The sequence below is a fragment of the Python bivittatus genome, unplaced genomic scaffold (genome assembly GCF_059951505.1).
Source record: "Python bivittatus isolate LINGU-HERP-01145 unplaced genomic scaffold, Pbiv_v1 ctg000080_np1212, whole genome shotgun sequence".
Taxonomy (NCBI): Eukaryota; Metazoa; Chordata; class Lepidosauria; order Squamata; family Pythonidae; genus Python; species Python bivittatus.
Genome location: NW_028277035.1, coordinates 87812436 through 87835124, shown reverse-complemented (window position 1 = coordinate 87835124; position 22689 = coordinate 87812436). Strand labels below are relative to the sequence as shown.

At 40.6% G+C, this 22689-nt stretch overlaps 3 protein-coding genes across 3 annotated transcripts; 1 reads left to right on the top strand and 2 right to left on the bottom strand.

Moving 5' to 3' along the window:
* The first annotated feature begins 862 nt into the window (after positions 1–862).
* Positions 863–12737, top strand: LOC103053826 (L-amino-acid oxidase-like). The gene is made up of 7 exons (XM_088134713.1): positions 863–878; positions 4560–4774; positions 5975–6081; positions 7374–7569; positions 9181–9234; positions 11476–11609; positions 11975–12737. The coding sequence occupies exons 1-7, from the start codon at positions 863–865 to the stop codon at positions 12735–12737; spliced, it is 1485 nt and encodes a 494-aa protein (XP_087990839.1).
* Positions 12738–16412: 3675 nt separating this feature from the next.
* LOC103057256 (olfactory receptor 2T27-like) lies at positions 16413–17351 on the bottom strand. The gene has a single exon (XM_007445249.3). It carries the CDS (start codon positions 17349–17351, stop codon positions 16413–16415), a length of 939 nt encoding a protein of 312 aa, XP_007445311.3.
* A 3660-nt stretch (positions 17352–21011) lies between these two features.
* On the bottom strand, positions 21012–21950 carry LOC103061573 (olfactory receptor 2D3-like). Its single transcript, XM_007445336.1, has one exon. The coding sequence runs from the start codon at positions 21948–21950 to the stop codon at positions 21012–21014; it is 939 nt and encodes a 312-aa protein (XP_007445398.1).
* Positions 21951–22689: the final 739 nt, after the last annotated feature.

Sequence of the window (22689 nt, the reverse complement as noted above, 5' to 3'; positions counted from 1 at the left end):
ACAAAAAATTCTGCAATCAAGCTCCAAAGACATGTGCGCTTAGAGCTTACAACTTTGGGGTTTCTGAGCCCCCCAACCCGATGAGCCATTCCACATTGTGTATACTGCATCTGAACCGTCAGAAATTTCAGGGGATCCAGAATTTATGGTTTAGAAAGAAGGCAGTCACAAAAGACTTGACTACTGTAACAAATCACTGGGTTCTGATGGCATCTACTTGAAAGTTCTTAAAGAACTCAACTGTGAAATTATTGACCTCCAAGTGAAAATATATAACTTGTCACTCATATAAGGCTCAGTGCTAAGGATTAGTCCTTGCTGAAGGAAAATCAGTATGAATTCTACAAAGGTAAATCCTGTCTCACCAACCTTTTAGAATTTCTTCAGAATGTCAAAGAGACTGTAATTTCTTCAGAATGTCAGATTGTAATGCTCTTATACAAAGCAATGGTATGGCCACATTTTTCAATGTTGCATAATATTCAGGTAGACCTTTATAGAGAACAAATTCTATTTGTTACCATGTTGCAAGGCATAAATGTTTCTCTGCATTGTTAATCTGTCAGTCCTAATATGGTCTTAAAATGAAATATGCATTTCCTATGCAGATATGCTAGGAAGTCACAACATGGTATTGTTTCTGAAGAATATGTACAATGCTAACTTTGCTCAACCATGTCAGATGACGTGTTATCATCTGCTGGAATAGGCCTGGGGGGAGTGATTGCATTATAAAACATTTGTCAAGAGAAGGACTTCACATGAGAAAGCCAGTTTTCTTGGACACATTGCAGAGGTGTTTGATGCCATTTGATCTCTCTAAATTGCAAACAGTCGCTTGGTGCTATCAACTGATGGTCAGATGATGGAGTTCTTCTGTAAGTGAAATTATTTTGTTCTGAGATTCCAATGCAGGTTAGAATGCATAACCATTTGTAGCTCAGTGTTATAATAAGCATATGATGCCACAGATTCAGTCCCTGATCCTTCTACTGAAAAGGATTTGAGAAGAACAGGAATTCTGTTTCTCTGCAGTAGAATAAGCTAAACTTGCCTTCATTACTCTATTTTTCTGTGATACACTGAGCCATGCTGAGTGATTTAGCAGAAGTTAATGTACAACACATATGGAAAGTACCACACTGGGGAGTGTTAGGACCAGGCAGGTCAATAATCTGATTTAGTATAAATGAGTGACCCAACGAAACTTTTATTAAATTGTAGGTTGACTGTAAATGCAACAGGATTAATTTCCGCAGTTAAAAAGGCTTAAATAGAATGCCTGGACACCATTGCCAGAAATGTTTGACTTGGAATGACCCACTTCTAAATTGGTATCAACCCAAATTTGTTTGTATCTGAGTGCAATGGGGTAAATGAAAGATTAGATATTTTGTGACATGCCTAATCCAAAGAATTTAGAATGCTAGTAATTGCATTCCTCCATTTATATTACATCTTCCACACTAATGCTGCTATAAAGCAAATTTCCTAGTGGAAATTCATTCGACAGATCTACTTCTCTTACTCATCTTTAGATCTTTTGTGGTTGTTCAGATTTCATAAATACAAGTGAGTCTGAATGACAGGATGAAGGATTCAACGGGTAATAGTATAACAATGGGAAGAGATGCAGAATGATTATATCACATTTTTCAAGTGGAAAGTTTTTGCCTCCCAATTAATTTTAAAAAAGACTTTATTAGATCATGAATCATATATTAGCCAGTTAATCTCTGAAGACTTTGACCTGGTACTTATGATCCACAGGCAGAAAAGAAGAAACCTTAGAATATTATAGGAGTTGGAGATCAGGGCAAAGTGGCATATCAGGGCTGCCACTTTTTCGCTTTATTTTTGTTGGGTACCCTTATTTTTTCACATTTTCACTTCGCATTATTATATTAATAGTTTTAACTATGTTCACCACTCAGGATTGCTGCTGCTGCTGCTGCTGCTGCTGCTGCTGCTGCTGCTGCTGCTGCTGCTGCTGCTGATTAAATTTTTTATGCCACCCATCTCCCCCAGAGGGTGACTCTGGGCAGCTTACAATTAAAAACCAAGACAATAAAACAATTAAAATATAAATACCCCCCGATTAAAACACAAACAACAAATATAAAGGCAATATACAAATCAGGAAGATGGAGGAAGCAGTATCAATCATCCCACGAGCCAGCTCCAGCAGTGTGAGCCCCCTCCAGGCCCCCAGGCCATCCGGCATAGCCATGGTTTTACACCTTTTCAGAAGGCCAGGAGAATGGGGGCAGCCCATGCCTCAGCTGTTCCACAGGGACAGCCAAGGCAGAAAAGGCTCTCCTCCTAGACCCCACCAGCCAAAATCCCTTGACTGGTGGGGTCTGCAACATGCTGCTTCTGCTGGACTGAGTGGGGCGGGCTGATATAACGGGGGCGAGACGGCTCTTCAGATAACCTGGTCCTGTGCCATGAACGACTTTAAAGGTGATAACCAACACCTTGCATTGGACCCAGAAGCAAACCGGCACCCAATGCAGCTCGTGTAACAGAGGTGTTATATGTGCCCCCCGGGGGCGTTCAAAACTGCTCTGCTGCATTTTGTGCCAGCTGTAGCTTCCAGATACTCTTCAAGGGTATCCCAACATTGAGCTCATTGCAGTAATCCAAACAGGAGGTGACCAGGGCATTATATGAAAGGCAGCCCTATAAATTAAGTAAATAAATAAATAAATAGACACGTTACAGAAACAGAATGAATTGGACTTAGGTTATTCTGAATATTGCGCAAAACCATTTGGAATTCCTCAGGATAATTACAACGTTACGGGTTCAACTGCATAAAATATATTTTTAAGAATCTTAAAGCACGTGGAAGATAAGGCTGTGATTCCACATCCAATCAGCTTGCCTTTATATTGAACATTTTTGGAAATCCTTCATCGACAGTTCATCTAAAACAACAGAACAGTCCTTAACCCAGCATGAACACAATTTCCATTTCCAATCGTTCCTGAGAATTCTCACAAAGATCTTATTGGACCATTACTAGCAGTAGCTAGATTTTTTGGTGGAGGTGCCTTTAAATCAATCTTAACTCCAGTCCTGGTGAATACACAGACAGGTTCATGCAGTTTCCTTGGAACAACTTCAGAAGTATTTGCCTTGCCTCCTTCTTCCTAGGGCTGAGGGAGAGGGACTGGCCCAAGGTCCCCCAGCTGGTTTCCATGCCTAATTTATGGCTTCCTGGCTTTTAATCCAGTAATTTTAACCGTGATATCAAACTAGCCATCAGTGGCTGAATTAGAGTGAGGCATCGGCGCTGATCTTATGTTACAGGACACTGATTAGAGGTTGCAAATGTGTGTATTTTTATATGCTGATGATGCCGTCTTGCTTGAGAACCTGCATGATTTGCAGTGAATTCAGATAATCTATGAGGTAATGAGGAGCAAAATTCGGAGCATGAATGTATCTAAGACAAAGGCCATTCTGTTTGACAAGGGAAATGGAGTGAATGACTGGAAGTTATAAAGAAATGGTGAAAAACTAAAGCAGGTTGATGAATACATACATTCATTATGTGTCCTCTGGTATTATGTAACAATTTGCAAAGTGTGGAAAATCCTCATTAGATATAGTTAGTGCCTTTACGGTACCATTACTTTGGACCAACGTAGCTCTCATAAAGCTGCTCAGGAGCTGGAACATTAACTCATATAGTATGGATTTGTCCTATTACGGAAAGTTTTGAGGCAAGAATGCCCATTGGAAAGAGTCATCCATATCTAATTTGTAGCAGCAGGCTACTGATAAAAGTGGCCTGTCATTTTTTTTTAACAAACTGGCAGAGAAGACTTCCAAACAATCTGGTCAATTTTTTGGAGCTGTTTTGGTTATAACATAGTTTTCCTGGTCTTTTCCTCCTCTTTTTATTTTTTATGTTATATTATTTGTTGACACTTTATATGTGTGCTTTAAATTTTTTTCTGTTAATTCTGGAACTTGAGAATTGTTTTTTTAATGTTCACAGTAAAAGTTGTAGGTTTTGGAAACAATATTCTTCAAGCATATCCATTTTTGGTTGTATCTAATATATACAAACATTTACCCTGATATAATTGATTTTCTACATTGTTTTCATCAATAGACACTTTTTCCTAATAAATGTTTGTTGCTGTGAATCATAAACTGCATTGCAAAATTTGAAAAACTGCGAATTTTGGAGGCTAAGTTTCAATTCATTCTACATCAATGAGGAAATCAAAAATGTTACTAAAACTAGATCTGGTCTTATATATTACACTGACTGTGCCCCCCACTCACCCCCAAGGAGGGCTGAGGATATCCAGTGGGCACGCTGAATAGCTGCTAGGGATGGGAACAAAAAATTGGGGAAGGAGCCAAAGAAAATGAAATGTCCCAAACCCTGAAAAGATGCATTCCATATTGCAATATTTTCCAATCTATTATCCACATCCTGAAATATTCAAAAGCTGTTGGAATGCAAGTGCAGTAGATATTAGAACAGAATAAGAAGTTAGGATAAAAATAAATTCATATCTGCTTTTGCTTATTTCTAGTGCTACTTCTGCTCTTACTATTCATGGGTGTGCAAAGATCTGAAAACCATGTTTACAATCTGGAAGAGTGTTTCCAAGATCCTGAATATGAAAAGTGGTTGTCTATTGCCAAACACGGACTAGGAAGGGCCTTGAAGCCTAAGAGTATTGTGATTGTTGGAGCAGGAATAAGTGGACTGACTGCTGCCAAATTACTCAAAGAAGCTGGGCATCGGGTAATTACTCAACTGCCTTTTACTCAGATAATGAAAAGATAAATTATGTGTGTTTCGGTTGGTTTCAGAATAGAAGTAGCCATTGTAGTGGGTGGGGATGGACAAATACAGCATTAGATGTATAATATAAAGGCTAAAAATTACAGTAATACCTTGGTTCACGAAAGCTTCTGTTCACGAACAATTCAGTTCGTGAACAGCAGCGTTCTCAAAATTTTGCTTCTGTTCGCGAACTCCGCATCGGGTGATGAACATGACCCGTGGCCATCTTCCCTGCTCTGACACATGGTCATGGCTTCCTCTAGGTGAGATCGTGGTCGCAGACAGACACTTGCTGTGAAGCTTTTTGGTGTCGCCTCAAGCAAGGTTAGTGTTCTCTCTCTTCATACTGTACTATACTGCACTTTGTTTCATATTTTTGTGGTTAAAAAAAAATACATATGGTTCAGAACGGATTAACCTTATTTATATTGAATCTTATGGGAAAATTTGATTCGGTTGGCAACCATTTCGGCTCGCAACCAGAATCTTGGAACAAATTAAGTTTGTGAACCGAGGTACCACTGTAATTATTATTAGTTTGTGAACATTTTCTCCAATCATTAATTTTTTTATTTCTCTCAGTTGTGGTCTCCTAGAATACAGAACAACTACAAAAGGACAGAACTGTTTATAAAAATTGCTGAACATTGTTCTATATTAATGGGATAATGTAGATAAATGTCAGACTAGTTGAATGAATGAATAAATGAATGAATAGATTAAGGTATGGTGAGGTTATATGCTTTGGAGGGGGAAGAGTCTGCAATGAAAAGTTGAAAATTTATTTCAGTCATAGACTTGGGCCAGTCATTAAGTGAAGTATGGCACTTTCCCCCCATCCTTAGAAAGTGGCAGCCATCTTCCTGAGCCAGCATCTCAGTGATAACAAAGTTCACTTGCAGCTGGATTTGAGGACTGGCTGGCATATTGCCTTTAGATGAATACCCTCAGCTGAAACCAGTGGCCAACAAAGGATATAGCTCCATCCAATAGGGATGCTGGTTATGGGGTTTGTAAAAGTGAATCAAGGTTCATGTGAAACCAAAGGGAGACCTGCAAGGAGCTCTTCGGCCACAGATACGTACAGATCATTGTACACTTAGGAGAAGAGAGAGAAATAAGAACAACCCATTCCTCATCAGTACACTTTTTTCCTAGGTTGTGATCCTGGAAGCCAGTAACCGCGTGGGAGGGCGCATAAAGACTCACCGAGAAGAAGGCTGGTATGTTGATATGGGGCCTATGCGTTTGCCCAAAGCCCACAGGTAAGGTTGATTGAAAGGTCTTTCTCCATCGCATCATCTGATATGACAGGCAAAATTGTTCACATTTAACAAATAGTTGCCTTCCTGAAATTTTAGATATATTGTTAGAAAAATGATAACTGTTGCCTACTGGAACAGGACTAAAGGGTGTTGATAAGGACTTGACTCTGAAAAGGATCCAGAAAGCTTGCACAAGTACAAAATGTAGCATCAAAGATGGTGTAAGAAAACTGTTTATCAAATAATATTTATCCTAATATTTGCCCTGCTGGTTGTTATTTAGAAAGACCTGTCTTGGCACATGGGTCCCTGCAGGGTCACCTACTCAGAATAGAACTGACCTGTCCAGTATGCACTTTCTGAGTAGGGAAGGTCATGAGATTTGGAGAGAGGTCTCTACAAGGGTGGTCCAAACAGAATTGCATCAAAGAGCATTTGGGATGTGAGATTACTGAGGTAATTGCTGAGGAGAATCCTACCATTACCAGTTTTCAAATGGTTTAGAATCGATCTTTTTATGTTTGGATTGTTGTAAAGTACCAGAAGTCCATGTGGAACCCCCTTCTTGCTTTTCACTTGTGAATGAAAAGGCCATGATTCCAATGGGCATTTGTTTAAAATGCAGAGTGAACCTCGATATTTATTTAATTTATTTTAATCCATTTTTATTTATGGCCACCCATCTTGCAAAAGCATTTCTGGGTCCTAACATAAAACTAAACCTCATTTAAAGACAACTAATAACCATAATAGCATCCATCTCATGGGCCCCATTAACCTCCCAAGCCTGGGGAAATGGCCATGTTTTTGAAGCTTTCTGAAATGCCAGCCGAGTCGGGGCCAGCTGGATCTTGGGTGGTGGTGGAGCACTCCACAGAGTAGGACTACAAGTGCATGCTTTAGGAAGCTGTGATATTTCTGTAAACTTATGTTTTAAATTAGGGATAGATACTTCCTTGTAATTGTTGGACCTCCTATAAAGACTCTATTTCTGTGATGGAAAGCTGGAGTGCGAAACTTTTTTAAAAACATAATTATACAATGAAATTAAACCAATTAATGGAGGATCAAACTATCAAGGCAACTAGTCATTAGGGTCACAAGCTAGTTCCTGGATCATGGTCTGTCTATCTCTGAGAAGCAATTCCAGGGGAACAACTGTGGGAAAGGACAACTGAGAATAGGAGAATGTTAGAGCAGAACAACCCTTAATCGGACGAATTTGTGTTTTTCTCTGGTTTTGATACAGAAATAAGCTCGTAAATAAATCTGAGTTACTTTTCCCCTCACAGAATTGTTCGTGAATACACTGACAAGTTCAATCTCCGTCTAAGCCCATTCAGGCTGACTAATGAGAATGCCTGGTATTTCATTAGAAATGTCAGACACAAAATGGCACCTCACAGTGCTGAAATCTTTGGGTACCAAGTTCACCCCAATGAGCGGGGAAAGTCTGCTGACAAGCTGTTTGAGGAGACGCTGGACAAGGTAGTTGTGAGGAGGAGGCTGGATGAACAAGAGAACAAATCACAAAATACAATTGAAATGAAAAAAAAAAGGAGAACAAATCGAATGCACTAGTATAGTTCTGGTTCGGATTATGTGAGTTGTAGTCTAACACCTGGGATGGGCAAAGGTGGGGAAGGCTGCTATAATACTTCCTGAAATAATGGGCCTAAAGCACTTTACATTACATGCAGAATATTACTTTAAATACAAACAATATTAAATACAAATAAAATGCTTACATTAAATACAAAAGAGCTACGTAGTTCAATCTAGTTCTGTCAAAGGGCACTTATACAAGAGCTCATCTATATTACACGTAATGCATAAAATTATAAATACTGTAAATTTAGGTGTTTTGTTATTCATGCCAAGAAAGTCTTTGATGAGGCTCAATGGTCCTGCTTTTTTCATACACTGGGGGACTTTAATATCGGAGAAAATATATACAATGAGTTGCAACACGTGTCCAAAGTCTACAGTTAGGAACTTCCAGCTAAGTTTGATTTACAAAAGCCTTTGAATGTTATGTATGGAGTCCTTATCCATATCTCATGTTTAATGTATAAAGGTGTGCTCTCCCTGAATGGATTAGATGTCTGTCATGTTATATAGTAAAATGAGTAAAATCCATATGTGTGGGGATTTATATGGCAAATACAAATAAAGAGAATGTTTTGTCGAAGGCTTTCACGGCTGGAATACGATGGCTGGTGTGGGTCTTCCGGGCTGTGTGGCCGTGTTCTGGAAGTTTTGTTTCCTAACGTTTCGCCAGCACCTGTGACCGGCATCTTCAGAGTGCAGGAGCACAGACAGGAGCAGTTCTCTCTGTGCCACAGAGAAACAAAACTTCCAGAACATGGCCACACAGCCTGGAAGACCCACACCAGCCAAAGAGAATGTTGTTAGATGATTATATAAGCCATATAAAGCTTCAGGCTTTATATGACTTAGATTATGGCTAACTGAAGATATCAAAGCAATTGCAGATACATATAATAGTGAATTATATTTTCACATAATAGGGGATTAAATATACATATGTCATAAGAAGATTTCAATAGCTAAAAAGAATGGTTCCCAAGACTATGATTTTGTTGATTAATATTCCTCTAGAAGTCAAGAAACCAAGATTAAAAATAAGATATACAATATACATTCATTGTATATGACAAGGGACCAAATCTCAAACCAAACTGAATTAGCACTGACAAATTTACATGATCTAACCATAGGTTTAGTAGTATTCTAGAAAAAAAAAATCTGGCAAGTGTTCTAGGAAAGCTGCGGGCTGATATTAAATATGGGGCTATAAATTTTTCCTGTTTCAAAGGAATCAGGTGAAAACAGAGGCTGCATTAATGAGAAGGTGCTCATCCCTGTCAGTTGTGTCTGTTCCCCAAAGAAAGCAGGCCCAGATAGTGAGCAAAGGACACCATTCAATGAGCTGATACAGATTATACCCAGGCAAACACAGGAGATGTTCTTGGTTCACCTAGATGGGGAGACCAACTTAGTTCAAGGCAGACAGACTGTTGCAACTGGAAGGCAGAGATCCGACCTAAACCTACTATGTGTTTTCCTCTTGCTCAGGTCACAGAAAACTGTACCCTTCTGAAGGAAAAATATGATTCGTTTTCCACAAAGGTAAAACTGATGTCATTCATTCTTCTCACAAAATGAAAAGTCTCACAATGTTCTTCAGATGAATATGTTGTCTCCAATACACATGACTATAAAAATGCAAATAACATCAGCCACTCTAGGAGTATGGGGGGATTAAAGGGGAGTGAACCACACTAATAACTTGCTATCATTTTTCAACACTAGTGATAAGGACAAAGGTCACATTTGATTGAAAATGCATGAATGAACTGAAACTCATCTACTGTCCATGCTTTCTCAAGTTTGCAATGTAGTTTGCCAATTAAAAAAATCTATCAGAGAAAAGCCTGCAGAAAATTAATGGACAAATCAATTAATTAATGTACCTGTTTAATGTATAAATATATTGAAGAAAATTAATTGCTAAGCTTATGCACATTTATCAAAATTCTAAACAAAAATATGTTTGGAGAAATGTATATCTAATGCATATACATTTTATTATGAATATCATTAGAACTGCTCAAGATGGTATGGAAATGGACTGGCTGAATTCATCAATGGAAAAATGCAAAGCAGAAAAACTGAAACTGACAGAACTGTACAATGAGATACTAAATAATCAAAATTGACAAATTCATATATCCTTATTCACTATGCATCATACTAAAGTATTGACATAACTGGTTTTGTGGAAAGAGAATTTAATTTCCTTTCCCAAGCTGTTGTGGAGTGAAAATTGTATGAGTCACTTTATTTATTGATCAAATTTATATGCCGCCTAGAGTCACTTATAAAGTGAGATGGGCGGTGTATAAATTCGATCAATCAATCAATCAATAAAATTGGCAATGCAGGTTCTTACAGTTTTGAGGCAGAAAGAACACAAAAATTGTAGCGTAAGCCTTGAAATAGGTTTCACATAACATTAAACAAAATCAATATCTCTTCTTACAAACTCAAGAAAGTATCATGAAGTCCTGTTCCTACACATGAGCTTGATATAATCAGAAGCATCTGTAACACACTGAGATTGCATCAAAATGATGAAATATGCATTGTGACATGGAAGGGGAGGAATTGTCTCTGACTTTGATCAATACCAAGTGGATGTGGGTATTAGGGCCACCTAGTCCTGGGGAAAATCAATCTATAGCCTTGGATGGAGTTACACTTCCCCATTCAAGGGTGCTGCACATTCTGGGGATCTTCTTGGACTCACAGCTCCTGCCCAATGAGCAAGTGGCAGCTGTGGCCAAGAAGGCCTTTGCACAGCTTCATCTGGTCCATCAGTTACATCCCTTCCTGGTTTGGGAGGCCTTTCAGACAGTCATTCTAGTCACAAGCATTCATTGTTCCCCCAGTGTTCAGAAGCTTCAGCTGGTCCAGAATGCAGCAGTACAGGCAGTTATGAGCATTCCTTGGTATTCCCATCACTCCCCCTGCTCGCCAAGCTGCACCGGCTGCCAGTTTTCTTCTGAGTGCGCCTCAAGGTGCTTGTTACCACCTATAAAGCCCTACATGGCATAGGGCCTGGTTATCTGAGGGACCACCTATCTCCTGTGTTCATAGGGTTGGTGTGTTCCAGGTCCCTTCAATCAAACAGGGTCATCTATTGGGACCCAGGAAGTGCACCTTCTCTGTCATGACACACTTGCCCTCTGGAATGAGGTTCCCCCTGAGATCTGGGTGGCTCCTACCCTGATGGTATTCCAAAGGGCCTTAAACACCTGGCTGTTCTCCCTGGCCCTGGATTGGGGTGGCTGGAGCCCCTAGTGGGAGGTGTTTGTATATGTTTTTGTGTTGGCCAGATTTGCCATCTTGTTTTTGTTCTTTTTCTATCTTGTACTTTTTAAATTGTATTGCCCTTTATTTAGTTTGTTACATTATGAGCCACCCAGAAATGCTCTGGAGTTGGATGGTGCCTCCATTGAAAAAATAATCATAATCATAAAGCAGACTCTGCCCTTACGTACTTGAGTTCTGCTATCTGCCACAAGGAAATAAGTGGTAGCATTTGCATCATGATGTCATGACACACTTTTCCTCACTTGCTTGTTGCTTCCCTTGTGGAAGCCTACGGAGGTATTTCCACACTGTTTGCCTCATTCACCTGCCCACCGCACCTTTCCGGAAACTGCTGCTCTGGACCACCATAAGGCAGGCTGCCTTTGCATTAGGTCAGTGCAATCAAAGAAGAACTCTACTGTATATTCACAAATTGTAAAATTCAGTATTTCCCCCCTCCAATATGCTCTTTGCTCCCCATTCTTCATATATTAGGAATACCTCATTAAGGAAGGAAATTTGAGCAAAGGAGCTGTTGAGATGATTGGCGACTTCCTGAATGAAGAAGCTGGATTTCATTACTCATTTCTGTTTTCTGTCATGGGTCATTTAATCTTCTCAAAAGACAGGTAAAGAATGAGATGGGGGGGGGGAGCCAAAGACTACTGGTTTTTTTTATAGTTTATTTCATATATTTTTTTATTTAGTGCATTTCCTGTTATTTATTTTTATTGTTAAATTTTGTCTCCTCTATTTTTTTTTAGATTATAAACCACTGTATATTTGCTATTTTATCTTCTTGGCAACAATGATAGCTAGAACAGTACTGGTTCTGAGACAGAAACTGACCAACCTTTGATCTATAGCTGATGGGCTAAAATAGTTGATAATGGACTGCATTAACATTGTCTTCAAAAACAATGCTCACTTTTTTGAGATTCACTAAAATAACCTGTGCTTGTATTTGTTTTTTCCTCCTCGCTCTCAAACTCAGTTTTGATGAAATTGTGGGTGGATTTGATCAACTTCCTCAAGCTTTCTTCCGGGAAATGGTTGGAATCGTCCAGTTTAATTGCACTGTGGAGAAGATACTTCGTGCTGGCAAGAAAGTGAGAGTCTTCTACAAATGGCTGGTCAACTCTGTCCCTGCATCTCTGATTGCTGACTATGTCCTTATCACAGCTACAGCAAAGGCCACACGACTCATCAAGTTTGTGCCACCTCTTTCAACTCCCAAGTCTCGTGCACTACGGTCTTTGAGTTATGGAAGCGCTACTAAAATTGCCTTGGTTTGCACTGAGAAATTTTGGGAGAACGATGGGATTCGAGGGGGCAGATCGATCACAGATCTCCCATCACGAGTGATTTACTACCCAAATCATGACTTCCCTAATGGAATAGGGGTCCTTCTGGCATCCTACACTCGGCATTTTGACTCTGATTTCTATGCTGCCCTCAGTGAGGAAAAGTGTGTGGATGTGGTAATGGATGACCTTGTGGAAATCCATCAGGTATCTAAAGACTATCTCAAATCAGTTTGTGACAAATACGTGATACAAAAATGGGACCTTGACCAATATTCGATGGGAGCGTTCAGCACCTTCACACCATACCAGTTTACCCATTATTCTTGGATTCTGTCCCAGAATGAAGGGAGGATCTATTTTGCGGGCGAACACACAACACAGCCACGTGCTTGGATTGAGACTTCAATCAAATCTGCCATAAGGGCAGCAAGTAACATCCACAACGATTAAATGAATAATTTATTTTGGAAGAATTTACTTACTTACCAAAGAATAATTTGCTTATAGAAGAATCATCTGGCTGTGAAATGACTGCAGATAAGAGTTTGGGAGTAGTGCATGCTGGAGTATGGCTGAACTAACCAGGCGTGGTCAGCCTGGGGTGACAAACGATCAGAGGCTGCAGGCCAACCACACAAAGCAAATAAATGACTAGTTATAAGAGAAACGTGGAAAAGCATGTCAGGAGTTGGAAGCATGACTGGGAAGAGTTACGATCATTCCATGCAGACATTCAGTTGCAACATTCCCCACAAAAAATTTCCAGCAAAACTTGCATTAGTATTGCACAAGAACCTTAATTTTTCTTTCATTTGCAGTTCCATACTACAGTCCAGCTTGACTTTTTATTGATGATCCACATATTCTTGGATTGTGATTAAAATGGTTTTTGTTTCTAAGCCATAATACTATCTCATTTCTAAACAGAATATTTTAAAACTCAGTGGCATTCTATGTACTGCTTCTTTTCTATTTATTTTTCTGCTTATATTCTTGCTATAGAAAGACAATGAGATCTACTGTCTCAACAGCCTAGCCAAAGCAAGGCGGTTTTGCAGAATGATTTGAACACAACGCCAATGCCACCTGGTATCCACAATTGCATAATATTTTGGATTTAATATAACCTTTTCCAGCATACTTTTATTCACTCTAATAGTATGGGCCATAAGTACAAATTAGGGGATGAATGAGGGGGAAAATGCAATGGGAACAATGTGAGAGATTCTCTCTCCCCATTAATTCACAGGGATGGGTAAATGATTTGACCTAAAGAAACCATTACTTATAGTTAACTCTTACATATATCAATGGTAAGTTTAAGAACTTCATTCACATTTCCTCCAAACTTATCCATCAGAAAAATGCTGTATCTTCCCATTTTGTATCCCAGTATTGTTGCTACTACAAATGAAAAACAGAAATGTGTTGTTGTCATACTTGGTGGGATCCAATGGGTCAGCTCTTGCTGTTTGCAGAAAAAAACAACAGTCCAGTGAAGTTTCCCCTTGGATATCAGAGTTGGCTACAGCCAATCAAAACCTGACAACTGAGGGTCAGAACTCTCAGCATCACTAGGTAGACCAGAACAGGAAATCAACTCCACAGGAAGACCAGAACTGCGTTGTGTTGAGATTGGCCAAAATAACAGAATCTTGCAAGTCTGATTGTGTTGCATCTCCCATCTTCCTATACTCCAGTAAATCAGGAGGCATTTGCCTGAGTCGCTTCCAAATATTCTCTTGTTTCCCTGGTCTTAAATAATGTTTCAGCTCCCTTTGCCTAAGTAACGGTTCTTGCCTATTTCTCTCAAGGTCGCCTCCCTTACGTTCTTCAGAACTTCAGAGAAACCAAGTATGGAGGGCAAATCAAAAGGCAATGCTGGGGAATCAGCTGGAAGGCACCCATCTAACCCTCAACTAGAAAGACTAGAAAAGGAAAACATGCCCAAACATATGTGTTTGGCTATACAAGTCCAGCCCCCAGTTCACTTGAAACTGAAAGTCCTTTAAACTTCTTCCTACCAAGAAGGATCCAGTGGGCAAGCTGAGTTGGCAGAGGCAATTTAACAGAAGATGGTCAGTCTTTTTGATCTGGGGGCAGAGTTGGACTTTTGAGAGTAACTGATGGGTACGTTCACAAAAAGTCTGCTACGGGCAGGAGCAGACTGCCTCAAAATGCTACTTTAGCTCTCTGCCATCTTAGTGGAGTATTTGTGGAGCCCAAAATATCACCAGAAAGGAATACAACGTTACCAGCTGCTGTTTACTTTGCAGCATTTCAGACTCCTGTTTAATTTTTTTCAACACAATCTTAAAGTTAAGTGGGACAGGGAGGCTGCTGGGCCCCAAGGGAGGCATTTGGGAGAAGACTGATATCCCCTGGTATCACACTGTCCTCTCCTTGGTTGAAGATGTATTAATGTTACTAAGACAAGGCCATATGCCCTTTAACAATTCAACCATATGGGATAGCTGTACACAACACTTCCTAGCAGAGATGGGAAATTTGTGGCATTCGACAAGGTTAGGGTTAACTACAACTCTCATTAGCCCCTGTATGATAACCAACCAAGAGATTCTGGGAGCTGCAGTTCCTAATCCCTACACTAGAAGAAAGGAAGAAGGTTTTGTGGATTCCCATTTTCTCCTCCTGCCTCCTCCCATTACACCTGGTCACTGTCCTTGAGAGGTTTCCAGCAGGTTCAGAAGACCAGGTAGCAATGAAAATAATCTCACTTTTCCTCCATTGGGAACAACTTGTGAGAAGAAGAGGAAGAAACCATGAGGAAGAGCCTGGAGACAGCAGCCTCTGCAGGAGGGACCAAAGCAGGCCAGGGCCTCACAATGTACATTTTGTACACTGCATGTAACATCAATGTGTGGACAAAAGGGGCAAAACTTCAATTATGATGTTAAGACCATCATCTTGCTTATTTTGACCCCATTTGTAAATAGTGCTGGGTGGAGCCAAGTCATTCAATGTATAATTATTGCTATCTCCTCTACCAATTCGCTTGTTGCACTGCTTGACTTTGAAAGAATTTATGAGGCCACATTTGGAGAGCGCACCCATGGCAACACCCTACAAGAACCCCATACATGTTACAAAGCAGTTGAGCAATATATACTGATTTTAAAATATCAAATCTGTTTGACAGCTTGAATCACATTAATTTCAGAAAACCACACACTCTCCTATTTCCCAGAGAGCAGTTTAGCAGGATAGGAACATTCTTGCTTTATGAGACCTTAAGGTTCCATGGACTTTGGGCTGAGAGAGAATCACCTAGTGATCTTCCATGGCTCAGAGAGGATGCCAAGCTGAGTTTCCCCAATGACAGGAAACCCAAATCTCCAGTTATATCCTTACAGCACCGTGCTTACGCCATAATTTTAGTATTGCTCCATTCTCTCTGTTCTTAAAATCATCTTCCTTCCTTCCTTCCTTCCTTCCTTCCTTCCTTCCTTCCTTCCTTCCTTCCTTCCTTCCTTCCTTCCTTCCTTCCTTCCCTCCCTCCCTCCCTCCCTCCCTCCCTCCTTCCCTCCCTCCCTCCTTCCCTCCCTCCCTCCCTCCCTCCCTCCCTCCCTCCCTCCCTCCCTCCTTCCTTCCTTCCTTCCTTCCTTCCTTCCTTCCTTCCTTCCTTCCTTCCTTCCTTCCTTCCTTCCTTCCTTCTCAGACCTATGCCACCCCTTAATATTTCTTAGCTTCTAGGGTAGAGCTGAAATGCTTGAGTAGCCTTCTTTTCCACCACAGCATAAAATTGACTTCTTCCATTACTCACTTCAAAGTAACTGAAAATGTGCTAGTGAAGTGTTAAATTATGTATTGCATGGAGACATTTTTCTCCCAGTTTTATAACATGAACTTAATAATACAAGAAAAATAAAAGGAAGCACAACTTCATATAGTTTAGCTTATAATTTCGGTATCAACTCCGCTATCACAAGATGGAAGAATAGCCACCAAGCTGAACAGCTTTAGAAAGAGCTTAGATGATTTCACAGAGGATTAGACTGTTAGTGGTTAGTACTCATGACTACTACCTAATATTTTTCTCCTTGTTTTTCTTCCCTACCAAATAATCACACAGATTGGCTCTGATGTGGCCCTAGTTAGGTTGGGTTAGATATTCAACATAGGTTTCCGAATGTATTTTCTCAGTTCTGCTAGCACATCATGGTTCCTCAAACTGTATATCAAGGGATTCAGCATGGGAGTCACAATGTCAGAAAGCACAGAGGCCACCTTATCCTGCTGTGGTGTTCGGTAAGATCTGGGTCTCATATATTTAAAGCTTGCTGCTCCATAGAAGACCCCCACCACACCAAGGTGGGAGAGGCATGTGCTAAATGCCTTATGTCTTCCTTCCACTGATTGCATTCCCAGGACTGTCAAAAGGATAGAGATGTAGGAAGCCAAGATGATGGACAGGGGAGCCAAGAGTAATATACTGCCAACCAGGAACAACCAATTTTCATAGGTGGATGTTTCAGAACAAGATAATTTCAGCATAGCTTGGATTGTGCAGAAGAACTGATTTATTCTATTAGACTCACAGAAGGGCAGCTGGAGCACACAAAGGGTGTGCATGAGTGAGTGAAAAAAAGCCCCAAACCAGACTCCAGCAGACATAGCCACACACACCCTCCTGCTCATGAGAACTGGATAGTGCAAAGGTTTGCAGATAGCCACATACCTGTCATAAGACATGACGGTCAGTAGGAGGCACTCTGCTCCTCCCATCATGATGGTGAAAAAAACCTGAGTGCCACATCCAGCCAATGAAATTGTGTTGTCCTTGTTCCAAAAATCCATGGACATTTTGGGAACAATGGTGGAAGTTTGGCAGATGTCTATGAAGGAGAGCTGGCTGAGGAAAAAGTACATAGGGGTCCTGAAATATGAACCTGTGATGATTACAAAAAGGAAAAGACAGTTTCCAAGTAAAGCTACAAAAAAAGTAAGTAGAATAGCCCCAAAGAAAACTGTATGGATCACTGTGTGATTCAGAAGCCCAAGAAGAATGAATTCACTCCACGAAGTTCTATTCATTCTTTCCATGGCTAGTTCTCCTGAAAACATAACAGAAAACACTGGAATTACAGCTGGAAAACATGGGAGGCTGAGATGAAAAAGAAATCAAAGCCAGGGGTAGTTAAATAAGAATACACATACGCAGTCGTACACACACATACAGTGCACATATCTGCTGTCAGAACATCTTTGAAACTTTTGCTGAGGTACCTTCCACTATCAATCAGGTAAAAAAAAAACCCCGATCTTCAGTGTTAGGAAAAATATTGTGGCTTCAAATTCTACCCGTTTCTTTAGAAAAAATTGCAGACCTGAACAGATGCCCTTATATTATTATATTTGAAGTTGTAATCTTGATATGAAAAAGGTAGGTCTGCCTTCTGGAAATGCAGTTGATTTTTATTCCATCTGGTGCCTGTTGTTAATTCTAAGCATCAAGGTTGTGTCTCATGTCTACACAGGCTTTCTTACCCACGCATTCAGTTCTTCACTCAGGTATTATGATGTTTGCCCTGAAAAAAATGGAGCTAAACTCAGGTCTGATGGTTTTTAGAAGTGCAAATATTCTTCACAACTACCCAATTCCAATCCCAAACCCATTATTACCTGCTACTTTCATACATGATCTTTAGGCTCTCTTCTGGCGCTTCAGTTTTTAACTGCACCCATACTATAAAATACTTCCTACAGGCCAGTAAGTTCTGCTATGTGGAACAAGTTATAGTCAGTAATTGTTTTGTTTTAAAAGAATGGATGGCTACTTATTGCATCATTCAGGCAGCTGAAAATCTCACATCTCCAGGATGAAAAAGAATCTTCTGAAGTGTATCAAACTTTGGGGACTTCAATCACCGTTCCCAAGGATTTAATTTAGGACCGACTAGAGATACAACAGTCATTGCCCACGGGATGTCAAGAAGCACAGGGACAATGAACTATACCAAGCCATTTTCTTTAATGATTAGGCTGAATAGGCTCATATCTAATATTCCAGGTATTCTGAGCCCAACCTGCTGTACCAAGAACCTATTCATTTGATACTTAAAAGAGGTTAATTGATCGATTCATTGCTTTGGAGGAAGGAAGCATAAACGATAATCAGTTAAATAACTCAGACTTCATAGAACTATAGTTGTGATTGCAATTGGTTTATTATTCCCATGATCCATTCTAATTAAGTTATTTTGACCCAGTTGTTATGATTTGGGGCTGCAACATTTTTTTTAAAATTCCAACACATCTCTTAGCTTCTATCTTACCCCTTTTTCTCTCTTGACTTTCTAGCTAGACTCTTTGAGGAAATCAGCCCCTCTAGCTGTCCTCTTAAGAACAAATTGATCTGCTCTGTAGCAATTCTAAGGTTAGAATATATACCTTCACACAATGGAACATTTCTATGTATGTATGTGTGTGTGTGTGTGTATGTATGTATGTATGTATGTATGTTGATTCTTGGTGACTGCCTGAAGAAGCCTCTGTAGTTTTCTCGACAATATTTTCAGCTGTGGTTTGCCCTTGCCTCCCCCTTTCTCCCAGAGCTGAGAGGGACCGGCCCATGGTCACCCAGCTGGCTTTGTGCCCAAGGTGGAACTAGAACTTACGGCCTCCTGGTGAACATAAGCATAAGGGTGAACATAGTAGAAAGGAGGCATTTTAATTCCTTCCAGAATTTCCAAAGTGGGGAGAGGTCACCTTAAGAGTTTGCTTGGAGCCAGAGTGTCCATGAAGTTGAGCCAAAAAAGTCAAGATGGTGGCTACAACATGTGATCAAAGCACTGCCTGTTTTTAATGTATGATATGTGTGATATACATTAAAAAAAAAGAAAAAGAACCAGAGTTGCTACCTGCTCTTCTTTGACCACACCCTGTGGACCCTCCTGCCTGGGGTGTCACAATCAGTTCTCATCCTTGCACAGTGAGAACAAGGGCAATAAAACAGGACAACCATGCTGATTAGAGAGCTGGAGCAATGTCCCTTATGAGAAAGCAGGAAATGGGGCTTTGGGGCTAGGAATGAAGTGGGGTAAGTGGTAAGGTGATAAAGGTATACAAAATCATGCAGTGATGACTTGGATAGAGTTTTTCTTGCTCTTTTGCAGTGTTAGGAGGTGAGGCTATGATGAAGAAAACACATTTTCACACAGCGCACAATGAACCTGGAATTTGCTGCCTGTTCACCCGTTTGGATGGCTTTAAAAGGGGATGTGACAAGTTCATGGAATATCTCAATGGCCACTAATATTGATGGCTGCTTCCTAGATCAGCAGGCCTTCAACAGCGTTTGCTGACAATAGACAGGGACTATTCCCCTCTGGCTTACAGGTTTCCCAAATGCATCTGCTTGGCTACTGTGTAATACCAGATACTGGACTAAGTGGGGCCCTGATCCAGTAGACATTTAAAATAGTTAAAATAAATATTTATGTATTTATTTATTCATGGAATTATTATTATTCTGCCTGACTCCCAATGACTTTGGGCGCTTTACTAGTAAAAATATTAAAAACAAGAAAATAGACAATAATGGACAAAAATGTAGAAAAGAAGATGGCAAATTTGACAAAAAACCTTGAAAAGGAATGAAAAAGAACTGAAGCCACACAATCCAAAGGGCACATCTTTCTTCCTTGCCAAAGGCCTGGGAGAAGGGCCAGGTCTTCACGGCTCTTCAAAACGCCATCAGGGTGGGAGCCATCCAGATCTCGGGGGAACCTCATTCCAGGGGGCAGGCACTGCTGCAGAGGAGGCACACTTCTGGGGTCCCAATAGATGGCACGGTTTGCTCAAAGGATCCTGGTGCGCACCAACCCTGCAAGATTGAATTGGCTGAGCAGATGCTATGTGAGACAGGTGTTCCCCCAAGTAGCCAGGCCCTGCGCCACGTAGGGCTTTATAGGTAGCAACCAAACCTTTGAATCACAGCCAGAAACAAACTGCCCACGCCGTTGCTTTCTAAACCAGTTGAAGCTTCTGGGTGGTCTTCAACAAATTTTGGTTTCATTTTAACGTTTTTAAGCCCCTGTGCATGTAACTGCTCACTCACAGCAAAGAAGCAATTATTTTCTCTTTTACATCACAAAATGATTACTCAATGTACATTCTTGAAAAGAAGGATGATTGGATGACCATTTTAAAGAAGAATATACAGGAAGAAAGAAACTCCCACATTGATAGTGGACGGGTGGGAGATGTTCAGTCAAAAGATAGGGTGAGTGTCCTTGCTCTCCACCTTCCTTCCTTCCTTCCTTCCTTCCTTCCTTCCTTCCTTCCTTCCTTCCTTCCTTCCTTCCTTCCTTCCTTCCTTCCTTCCTTCCTTTTCTCTCTCTCTCTCTCTTTCATCTATCTCTCTATCGTCCATCTCCCAAAGAGTCAGAAATAACTCTTTCTCGGGAGGTAAACAATCTTGCACTATTTGGTATGGTTTTAGTTTTATATCATTTCCATTGCACTTTTAATATCCCAATTGTCCTCCTAATAATTCCGTAATAGATAAGCCCTACGCTAGAATGTCTGTCTGGAAGATTATTTTCTTACATGCAGCCGAATGGACAGGTAGATAAAATCAGTGTCCTAATGAGCTATGGACCTTTTTTGTCCCAGAAATTCATGTGTCCTGCATCAACTATACCATGGATATAAAACAGACCTTTGGGTTACTTTTCCTTTGTTAATAACAAGCATGCTTACTTATTGTATGCAAACCAGTTTGCACAGTGCTCCTTTGACCTCTTTGTTTCTTAGAGAGTAGATACATGGGTTCAAAAGAGCAGATACCACATTGTAAAAGAGAGAAAACTTCTTGTCTCTTTCTGGCTTATAGCTGGAAGCTGGGCGCATGTACATGAACATGGCAGCACCATAGAAGAGAGTCACCACTGTAATGTGTGAGGTGCAAGTGGAGAAAGCTTTGAACTTCCCTTCTGCAGAACGGATCCTCAGGATAGCACCCAAGATGAAAATGTAGGAGGCGACAATCAGAGAAAGTGGGGTCATGAGCAGTATCACCCCCAACACAAAGTCCACCACCTCATTAACATGTGTGTCTGCACAAGCCAATTCCAAGATAGCTGGCACTTCACAAAAGAAGTGGTTGATCTCATTCGGGCCACAGTAAGGCAAGTGCATAGTGAAGCCAGTGTGCATCATGGCACAGAGGAAGCCACAGGCCCAGGACCCAGCTGCCATCTTAACGCAGACTGACTTGCTCATGACGTTAGTGTAGTGTAGGGGGTGACAGATGGCAACATATCGATCATAGGCCATCACGGCATAGAGAACACACTCAGTTATCCCCAAAGACAGGAAGATGTACATTTGGGCAGTACAGCCTGCAAAGGAGATGGTTTTTCTCTTTGAAAGGAGATGTAGCAACATCTGGGGCACTGTAGTGGAACTGTAACTGATGTCCAAGAAAGAGAGGTTGGCCAAGAAGAAGTACATGGGCGTGTGCAGACGAGAGTCTGTTCTGATCAGGTTGATAATGAGACCATTCCCTAGCAGGATCATCAGATACAGGATCAGGAAGACAGCAAAAAGGAACAGCTGCGTTTGCGGCTTGGCTGAGAAACCCAGAAGGATGAATTCAGACACAGAACTTTTGTTTTCCCGTAGAAGATTGTTTGCCATGTTTACCTAAAATAAAAAAAAGAAGGCAACTTACGATTATTTTTCAAATCATGCAGAATTCAGGAGTGCTATTATACTTCCTTTTACACATGACTGTGAGCCAAATCCCCTTCATGGATCACTGCCTTGTCGTGGCGAAGGGGCTTGCGTAACTCAGTGAAGCCATGAGCTATACCGTGCAGGGCCACCCAAGACGGACAGGTCATGACAGAGAGTTCTGACAAAATGTGGTCCACTGGAGAAGGAAATGGCACCCCACTCCAGTATCCTTGCCAAGGAAACCCCATGGACAATGTTAAAAGGCTACGAAACCAGATTGATTATATACTTTGCAGCCAAAGATGGAGAAGCTCTATACAGACAGCAAAAACAAGACCAGGAGCTGACTGTGGCTCAGATCATGAGCTTCTTACTGCAAAATTTAGGCTTAAATTGAAGAATGTAGGGAAAACCACTAGACCACTCAGGTATGACTTAGATCATATTCCTTGTGAGTACACAGTGAAGGTGATGAATAGATTTAGAGGATTAGATTTGGTAGACAGAGTGCCTGAAGAACTATGGATGGAGGTCTGTAACACTGTACAGGAGGCAGCAACTAAAACCATCCCAAAGAAAAAGAAATGCAAGAAAGCAAAATGGCTGTCTGATGAGGCTTTACAAATAGCTGTGGAAAGAAGGAATGTGAAAAGCAAGGGTGAAAGGGAAAGATATAAGCAACTGAATGCAGATTTCCAGA